The 9,821-nt window shown below is 30.0% G+C and overlaps 2 protein-coding genes across 3 annotated transcripts; one reads left to right on the top strand and one right to left on the bottom strand.

Moving 5' to 3' along the window:
- The first annotated feature begins 83 nt into the window (after positions 1-83).
- Positions 84-3,545, top strand: LOC123681163 (tetraspanin-33-like). 2 transcript variants are annotated; one of them, XM_045619400.1, is made up of 6 exons: positions 84-453; positions 505-708; positions 835-1,008; positions 1,068-1,247; positions 1,335-1,514; positions 3,365-3,545. In XM_045619400.1, the coding sequence occupies exons 1-6, from the start codon at positions 343-345 to the stop codon at positions 3,410-3,412; spliced, it is 897 nt and encodes a 298-aa protein (XP_045475356.1). In that variant the 5' UTR covers positions 84-342; the 3' UTR covers positions 3,413-3,545. The 2 variants fall into 2 exon arrangements, with proteins under 2 accessions (XP_045475356.1, XP_045475357.1); XM_045619401.1 differs by lacking the exon at positions 3,365-3,545 and adding an exon at positions 2,318-3,335 and having other exon boundaries at positions 86-453.
- On the bottom strand, positions 3,473-9,814 carry LOC123681164 (leukocyte surface antigen CD53-like). Its single transcript, XM_045619403.1, has 5 exons — positions 9,699-9,814; positions 6,982-7,170; positions 5,890-6,048; positions 3,718-3,945; positions 3,473-3,611 (listed from the first exon to the last, which is right to left on the bottom strand). Exons 1-5 carry the CDS (start codon positions 9,762-9,764, stop codon positions 3,546-3,548), a joined length of 708 nt encoding a protein of 235 aa, XP_045475359.1. The 5' UTR covers positions 9,765-9,814; the 3' UTR covers positions 3,473-3,545.
- Between the last annotated feature and the right edge of the window lie 7 nt (positions 9,815-9,821).

Raw genomic sequence — 9,821 nt, 5'->3', positions numbered from 1 at the left:
GGAATGAATAATTTTCATTTTATGTCAAATGTAATTCTATGAATTGTATTTGTTTTCTAATTTGATGTTTTGACTTTTTGATTTTGACATTAATTGATTGCAGATTTGTTATTGAAAAGTATAATTATTATTGATAACATATTCTACCACAATATCCTCCTAGTTTCATTCAAATTATGAAATGTTTCAAAATGGAGGTTAATAAAATAGTGTGAAAACTGAAAAAATTGCTCATAATCTTGCGATTAAAAATTCCATATATTTTTGAGTGAATTACATTTATTTGAAACAGAGACTGTTTCATTCCATATTGACAATTGTTCATTTCTCCAATAATTCGAAATGACTCCACATAGAAGACCTCGAGACTATAGGAGACCACCTATCAGTAATTTCACTTACATCAGTTCATGTGTGAAATACCTTATCTTTGTTTTGAATTTCATTTTCTGGGTAAGTTTATATTGAATTACTCATCCATGTTATTTATTAGTCATTTCACAGTTATTTGGAGGACTATTAATCGGTATTGGATCATTTGCATTTATAGAAAAATGGCAAATTACTGGATGGGTCAAAATAGATACAGTTTACGATGTAATACTAAATATTTCCCTAGTGATGATTATCATGGGAGCAATTGTATTCGTAGTGAGTTTTGCTGGATGTGTAGGTGCACTTCGTGAGAATACATGTCTGCTGAAATTTGTAAGTAACATATTCTTGCAAAAAGTAATCATAACATATAAAGCTCTTGAATTTTTTATTTTAATCAATTCCCATTCATTCTAATGACATCAATATTTTAAGTAATGAAATTTATTTTGGTTTCAGTATTCTCTGTGTCTTTTAATATTCTTTCTTCTGGAGATGGGTGTTGCAATTGTGGGCTTTGTATTTCCACATTCTATGCAGTCTATGTTAGAAGAGAATTTCACAGATAAGATTATTCATACATATAGGGACGATTTAGACTTACAAAACTTTATTGATTTTGCTCAACAGGAGGTAATATTGAGATTATATGGAATTAAACTGATAGGGTGAAAATATAATCTTATTTTTAGTTTCAATGTTGTGGATTGAGTACAGAAGGTTATATGGATTGGTCAAAAAATGAATATTTTAACTGTTCTTCGCCTAGTGTGGAACATTGTGGTGTTCCATTTTCTTGTTGTATTAATGCAACTGATATAAGTTCAGGGTTGGTGAATATTATGTGTGGTTATGGAGTACAAAATCTGCCTGTAAGTGAAATACTGCTAGTTGTGTTTTACTGTCATATGATGAATTGAATTGATCCATATATGTTTATTCATAAATTATGATTCTAGGTTGCCGAGGCAAACAAAAAGGTGTGGACTTCAGGTTGCATTGAAATTGTTCGCGTTTGGGCAGAACGCAACTTGTACACCATCGCTGGTATTGCTTTGGGTGTTGCTCTTTCCCAGTTACTTGTGATATATCTAGCTAAAACTTTGGAAAGCCAAATCGAACTGCAGAAATCTAGATGGGTTAGTTGAAACATAGGTTATATTTGTAAATATGATGTGAGGCCATTATAAATCATTACATGTTATGTTTGTAAGCTTAGCTTTTTCAAATGATCATCAAAAATAAATCGTTATTAGTTTGAATCTCTTTCGTTTTCGGTTATTGTTTCATTATAATAATACATGTTACAAAATTTTATCTCTTGAATATTTCCGTTTCATTCAAATCACTTCATCATTGTATCTATAAAATTCACACTTTAGTATTAGCAACAACTGATTTCATCTACTATTTATTTTAGACTTTCCGCACAATTTTTTTAATGAAATTTTTTTCTGATTTTCATCATATTTAAAAGAAGGAAATGTATATTTATAATGATAGTACTTTTCATATTGTATGGAATTGCTCAGTCCCTTGAATCAATACAGTGCATTGTTGAAAAATATTTGAACCTTGCAGGGATTCTGCATCCTCTGCATTCATATATCTATCTCTTTGTTATTAAAAAATAATGAGATAAACACATAAAATAATATTTTGTTCTGAAGGATACAGAACTCCTGCAAATTTTATGATTCTTTCAATACCAAATAAACTTCATTGATTTTATAATACAATGCATTGAAAATACTTCAACATTGTCAATTTCAACCGAAGAAATTGACTGATGAAATCTGAAGATATAAATAAGTTGTGTTGCAAGAAACTTTATATTACATTTATTAATTGTTATTTTTTTAATTCAATCGAAGTCTTGAATTACTTCATTGAAAATAATTTATCATTGAAGATAAAAAGAAATACTTTCTTTTTTTTTCAGATATTCAGTTGAAGAGTGCAATTTTTTGACTGAATTGACTCTCATCATGCATTTCTAGTATATGAAGATGGCCCTTTCAGTCATTACTAGTACCTCAAGCATTCATATATATTTGAGTTATTTATTTGTTAAACCATGACATTATCTCGAATACCTTAAGAGATCTTGAGAACATTGTGTGAAATGTAAATTTGTACTCATATACATGTAATTCTCTAAGAGAGTTTACCTACCAAAGTTATTCTAGAGTTAGAAGTATTCATTATCTCTATATAAGAGAAGAAAAATGTCCATTTGTCTGTGTAAATGTTGAGCTATTGGGCACATGTGTATGTCTGCTTTCAGTAATTTTTTTTATACATTTGGAGAAAATATTCATTCTTCACCTCATTTGTTTCAATTATCTTGAAATTTTTTTCATATGCTCAAAAGGAATTAATTCTTTTTGATCAGAAAATCATAATCTGATCTATTTATTATTTCATATTGACAATCATCACTGCTATAAATGACCCGTCCATTCAAAAATTTCACTCAACAAGTGAGCTTAAAAATTTAATACTCCATTAGTTTAGAAGCTTGAAGAAATTTTTGAAAATTGAATTAGTTTTCCTCATAAAAACAAATCTACATTAGTAGTAATATTTTGTGACATACTCTTCCTTCAAAATTCTTATAAACCTATATGGGTGGTGATTGGATTTAGTATTTTCACAGGTGAAGAAATATCTTTTTAGGGACAATAAAATTTTATCAGAAATACATTAAGCTCAACATATTTCTTTGTCATCTCATTATTCTGTTTGTACGTAGATTTTCATGGAATACTAACTTGTAAGATTCATTTATTTTATGTATGGAAATGTATAATATAGTCTCAATCGAAATATCACAAAAAATAAGTATAGTATTTAGATAATCAAAATTTCTATTTTAATATATGTTGATATCTAATTGTTGACTGAAATTTCAAGAATTCTCATTTATATTTAGATAAACAATATATTATAATCTATAATCTTGTTATTATCTTTACCTTTTTTTTAGGAAGAATACCTGTTACTCACAAGCTCTACCAAATTTGATTTGCAATAAATTGATTCTAGAAATTGTGAAATAATACATCAAATTTCGATAGCAGCAACTATTTTCTTCAAAATATATCATATTAAAAATCAGAAATTGGAAATATCACACTTGCACTCAAATATATCTCATTTATTTTTAATTAGGTCTCCTTTTCTTCCCTTTTTATGGTGCAGGCCAAGAAACAAGAAATGAATATACCAATAACCTGTAAAGTTGAAATTAAAATGAATCAGATTCAATTGAATAAAAACGAAGTAATCATAAAACAAATTAAAAATATCTTTTATTCATAATAATTGAGTTAGTCTCACCTCTATTAAGGCAATGCCTATACCAACTCCAATTAAAATTTTGGAATTTGACTTTACTCCCATCCTCAATTTTTCAATGCATCCTTCTGAATACATGAATTTCCCAAATGACTGGTCTGAGCAGTATTTAGATGGAGCTAGAGATTCATCGTTATCGTCATAACAACAACTCTTAGGCACATTTTGTCCTTGCCAGCTGATTGGTCCTTCGATACCACAGCATTTTAACTGAAACATTCACAAGTTACATATCTAAACAATAATGTTTTTTATCACTTCTATCTAATAGAATATTCTTTCAAAACGGGAAAAAATCGAACGACTTTATTTACGGAACCCCCTTGTCAGATTGTGCGCCTATTTACAACGCTTTCAATACCCGAAACTACTCTGAAAATTTCAAGTTTCTAGGTCCTTCCGATCGAAACATAAGGTAGAATCTCATCATTTGAAATTTTTTCCGTCTCAAAATTCGAAACACAGACATTGTGACGAAATGATGGAGCACAAAAAATCATAACTTTAGAAGCCATAAGAAGTGAGCTTTGCGGTGAAAATTATTAATATCAGTATTCAGTACCATCGTAACTTCACACCTCATGTCAATTTAATTTTGGTAGGTAGATAATAAAGTTTTCGAGAAACTATATTTTTTTCGAAGCTACTTTTTGATTTTCTGCCTTCAAAATCAATTAAACTGGTTCTCAAGCTAAAAGGACTTACGCGATATACAGGGTGATTCATTGGTAAATGAGACACTGAGGTGATTCAGAATAACCTATATTTGAAGTGTCGATCTCTTTAGAATCATGGTATCTACCTATACAGTGTTTTATTGATTTTGTCAATTTCTTTAATTACCCATAACTTTTGAAACACCCTATATATTTTCATGGTAGGTATTTGGTATGTTGATTCTCGGAAACAACTACTTCATACAGACATAGCAACTGATTTTTTTTTCAGATGGGGCCTAGGAAAAATTGATAAATAAGATTGAACCCAAAAAAACTTCATGTATATCAAAAGGAAATAAAGGAGAAAAACTAATGGGAGCGAGGTATTTTTCGAACTTCCGCATGCGATTTTAATACTCCATAAATCTAGTCACACCCTTAGACTATATTTAAATAATATGTATATGGCGTGTTATATGTTATTGCGCGTTGTCTGAATATTCAGGTTTGACCATATTATAGTATGATATTCAGACATCAACGCGCAATAAACAAAATTTCAAAAAAATTAAATTCCATTCGATATTTATTAATTTTACCTATTTAATTTAATTTTTTGGGTAACAAAATTGAAACATATTGAAATGCAGAGGTTCGCAGAGGTGTTTGTTGGTAGAAACCTGAAATGATTTCAATTAGTTATATCACCACTAAAAAAACGATAAAATGTGGACCTCATAACTGGCCTTCAAGGAGCCCCGACTTGAATCCTATCGACTATTTTGTTCGAGGTTACTTAAAATCAGAAGTTTACTCGACACGAATGAACGATAGAATGGAACTCCCAAAATTTCAAAAATAATACTTACCCAATAAAATTTAATTTTTTTGAAATTTTGTGTGTAAATTCAGGTTTGACTAAATTTATTGAGAATTAAAATCTAGAAAAAGTTCGAGAAATACCTTGATCCCTTCAGTTTTTTCTTGTTTATTGGAATATCGTATCAAATTCAAGGAATTTTGATAAACAGGGTGTTTTTTGGATTAAATCTTATTCATCAATATATTTCATAGGACGGACCTCAAAAAAATCAGTCTGTATGAAATAGTTGTCTCCGAGAATGAACAAATATCAGGAAAATATATAGGGGGGTTCGAAAGTGCGGGTAATCAATGAAATTCACAAAATCAATAAAACTCTCTGTATCTTGATTATAAAGAGAGATAGACCCTTCAAATAAAGGTTACTGTGATTCGCCTCAGTGTGCACTATCTACACTGAGCTTCCGCCCATTTACCAATTGAATCACCCAGTATATCTAGACATTTTTTTCAACGAAGTTATTCAACTCGATTTAAGAGATAGTCGACGTTTTAGAGGGACAGCTCTATTACCTTACCACTAAATCAATCCGACAGTTTTGAGTTTAACTTAATCATTTTTATGATTTTATCCAAGTGGTTACAACATTATTATGAACACCAAAACACTCACCTCCTTTTGAATTGTATCCCAGTTTTCCCTGTCAATTTCATTTTTTCCGTAATTTGCTATTGACTCATTAAGACCTTTCACAAAGTCATTTTGATAAACAGATGCTGTTACTCCAACAACTATTTCAATTATAATTATGATCACAAGGCACACAGCAAACTACAAGAAAATCAATTAGAAAGGCTTCTACAATACAGAATGAAATTAAGTTCAATTTGTAATAAAAACAAATGAAAAAAGTATCAATGTAAAACATTTCAAATGAATATCCAACGGTGAAATTCGAACCAGGGGTTTCTCGAACCGAAATAATATCTAATGAATATTTCAAAATTCTTAACTACCTAGGAAACTATATACTAAAATTTGGACTTTTCTGCAAAAATAAAGTATTCAGTAGAATCGTAGCAATAGGTGCTCTCGATTTCTTGACTATTTGTTATTAAGTTTCCGCATATTTTTAGAACTATTCTAAAGGGCAGAAATAAGCAGATAAAACAGAATTTCTATAGTTGAAAACACTGCATTTTTACAACATGCTTCATTATTTCATACCGTTTGACAAAATTCCTGAACCCAGTTTCAAATGCCGGATAAATATTTTTCAACAATTCAAAGCTCCTTATCCATTAGATCTGGACTCATCAATGAAGAATATTATATTCATTATTGTATGGTGAAATTTGATTTCAGGGTTGTTTCTGAATATATTTATTGTTTAAAAATTTAAACTGTCATTTGATAGGCCACGTTTCGGGCAATGCCCTTTTTCAAGCTTGTAAAGTATATAAAAAACATACTTAATAAACATTACAATGGAACTAACAACAATCGAACAAGTATATAATATAAGTAAATTTCTTATATTGAATAGAGATCTAATTCCATATGTAGGTACATTTATTACCTTCTTATTTAGATATACATATACATATATGAACAGGGTAAATAATTAAATCAATAAATTATATTCATTGTCATCGCAACATTGTACGTTTTCAATTTAATGTTTGTTTATCATATCATAATTTGCGAATCGGTTTAGCTCTAGTTTCAGGTATTTATAAAAATAATAGGTAATGAAAAACTTACGGAAATAAGTAGACAATACGATTCTCGGATAGCACCCAAACATCCCATCGAAGCAATAAGGAATACGACGGAACCAACTACAATCATAATTATGCATAATGTTAACACAACTGGATCAAGAAAATGATTATAATCATTAGTGCTCGCTATAACTATAGCTCCTGCAGCTATTATCGTAATACCAGTCAGCTGAAATGATAATTATAATCTTACGGGTGAAAACGCTACCACGACAACAAAATCAGCAAGGAGAAAAGCACACAAGGGTGAAAGAAAATTAAGAACACTTGATACTAGTGCAAATCTCATTCATATATAAATACTTCTTTTTCTGTCTGGCAAGGAGATGAAGTTTCGATGAATTTCATTTCAAAATTAGACCCTCTAGAAACACAGACTGATTTGTTCTTTGAAATTTTTGACGTCATTTAGGTATATCTGCTACAAACCATGAGAGAGGTCGATCTTTTTATTGAAATTCAGATATTAAAAAAAAATATATGGTAAATAACTTCAGGAGATGATTCTGCATGAAAAATAATGACAGTTTGCTATATGTATAACTTTTGTTCACAAATACTTTGAATTCCGATCGATAATTCCGATTCGTAATTTTTATTTTTCATACTCTGTTTGAATAATTTTATTTTGAATTTTATAACAATTTCCTTTTTACTTTGATTGTAATTATTCTCATGTTGACATGTTCTATACATTATATTATGTCTTGGAGGATTAATAAAGATTGAATTGAATTGATACCGGGTGTTGAAGTTAGAATCAAAAACTTACTACATATTTATTCAGGGGCGTAGCAAGTTTGGTCCGTTCCCTGGTGCAAAACATATAACCGTCCGTTTCTCTCAAACATTTCTGAGATTAAACGAAAGAAGATTGGCAATTTTGTACATTTTCAATTCCCAAACTGGACAGTTCCGTTTGAGACAGCTTACTCCCCGAAAATTTTCCTATTAAGTTCAGAATTGAGAATGATCTTCCTGAGCTGACTACTGGAATCAGAATTGTTAGAAAGGGAACAACGCACAGCGAACTTATTCAAAGGAGCTTAAAATCATTTTATCCCATATAACAAGTTTTGCCAAGTCATACACGGAAACGTCTGCATCAATTCTATCTTTGAATGTGTGCTTTATTATGAAATTATGTCATGGTGAAGAGTGGAGTAAGTGAATAGCGATGACGAATGCAAAAATCACAGATGGCCAAACAAGGGGTGACAAAGCGGATAGATTAAAAAAAAATAAAAAACCTCGGACTTGCGATAAAAGTAATAATAATAAAGGTCTTTATCATCTTGAAAGCGCAAATAAACTTATATAAATCGGAAGAGGGTCCGATTTTTATTGAGCGCCGATGTCAAAAAAAAATAAAATAATTATTGGTTCATTTTTTTGGAAAAAAATTACGTTCTTCGACTTGACGAGAAATAGATACTGATAGATACCTATGATCGCTCTGATATTTTCCATATTCATTAATCTTTCACATGCATGAATCAAATAAATGTTAATGCCCCCATGCTGAAGAAGTCAAGACGTAACCCTGGCGCACGGAAACCCCTTGAGCTACGTCCTTTTATTTATTGGTCTCAATTTTTTGAAAGAAAAAAATGATACACTGAGGTATTTCAAATTAAAAATTATTTCTTAATTGCCCGTTCAATTTGTGACAAAAATCTATTGCAATTTCTTTCGTATCCAAAAAAATTAAACATATTGACTTCAATACATCATTAAGAACTATCTGATATTATAGATAATTGGTTAAAGAAAAGAAAAATACGCGTTAATGCCTTTTATTTTCTGCTTAAAAACGAAGCACTATACGAAAAAAAATTGTACGGGGAATTCAAAACTAATTTTCAATTTGAAATATCTCAGTGGCGTACCAAAAAAAAAAGATCATTATTCATATGATGGACATAAAATTCTCAATAGCATGTCAATAAATACCTCTTGAAAATCATCATATTTCATTTGAATATATCCACCGATGAATAAATATTCATTTTAAAAAAAAACTTCAACATCCCGTATCTTGGAATACGAACCATTTGCGAATAAAAATCATATAGCGAATTGTCATTGTTTTTCATGCAGAATTACCTGCTGAACGTTGTTGCACTTATTAACTAACACTTTGTATATTTGTCGATTCAGATGAAAGTTATTAGATCATAAAAACTTAATTCTTCCGTGTTAAAGCTCACTTTTTCAATCAACTCTAAATACACACAAAATTTCAGTAAAACCTGATTGGAAGAGTATTTTGTCAATAACAAAATTTCGTATTAGACTGAAGCCAGAACCATCGAACTAATTTTGCTCATTACCAAACTTAACTAATATGTTTCGTTCGAATGAGCGCGCAAATTTAAATTTTGAAAAATACGGTCCAACCAAAAGTTTATTCTAATCACTTCATTGTATGAAAAAAAAATACGAGAGCAGATACATTCATTCCAATTTTTTTCGATCGAATCTATAATTTTAGTGCATCAGTTTCAAATCTACTTATCAGTTGATGAACCTACACAAATGTGATGATATTTAAAAAAAATAGTCCAATCCTTCTAAGGATAATAAGATATGTGAAGCAGGCAAAGGTGTAAGAAAACCAGACCTCAGCGATATCACCAAAAAAAATTATGAAAAAACTAAAATATCACATCGAAAAAAAAACTACAAATAACTCACCGCAAATATTAAATTGAAAGTAAAAAACGCATATTTCATAGTTTTCATTCCACATGATTCCATCATGGCGTTGTATATAATGCCTAAAACAATTCTTCGTTAGCTTAATATTTCCGGTGGTGC

Source organism: Harmonia axyridis, chromosome 5 (genome assembly GCF_914767665.1).
Source record: "Harmonia axyridis chromosome 5, icHarAxyr1.1, whole genome shotgun sequence".
In the NCBI taxonomy this organism is placed as follows: Eukaryota; Metazoa; Arthropoda; class Insecta; order Coleoptera; family Coccinellidae; genus Harmonia; species Harmonia axyridis.
This window is presented reverse-complemented; position numbering and strand designations above follow the sequence as displayed.

Coding starts and splice junctions, on each gene's coding strand:
- LOC123681163 (XM_045619400.1), top strand. CDS start 343: ATGACTCCACATAGAAGACCTCGAGACTATAGGAGACCACCTATCAGT. Junction 1,009..1,067: donor TTGATTTTGCTCAACAGGAG/GTAATATTGAGA, acceptor TCTTATTTTTAG/TTTCAATGTTGTGGATTGAG. Junction 1,248..1,334: donor ATGGAGTACAAAATCTGCCT/GTAAGTGAAATA, acceptor TTATGATTCTAG/GTTGCCGAGGCAAACAAAAA.
- LOC123681164 (XM_045619403.1), bottom strand. CDS start 9,764: ATGATGGAATCATGTGGAATGAAAACTATGAAATATGCGTTTTTTACT. Junction 6,049..6,981: donor CGTATTGTCTACTTATTTCC/GTAAGTTTTTCA, acceptor ATTTTCTTGTAG/TTTGCTGTGTGCCTTGTGAT. Junction 3,612..3,717: donor TAGGCATTGCCTTAATAGAG/GTGAGACTAACT, acceptor TCAACTTTACAG/GTTATTGGTATATTCATTTC.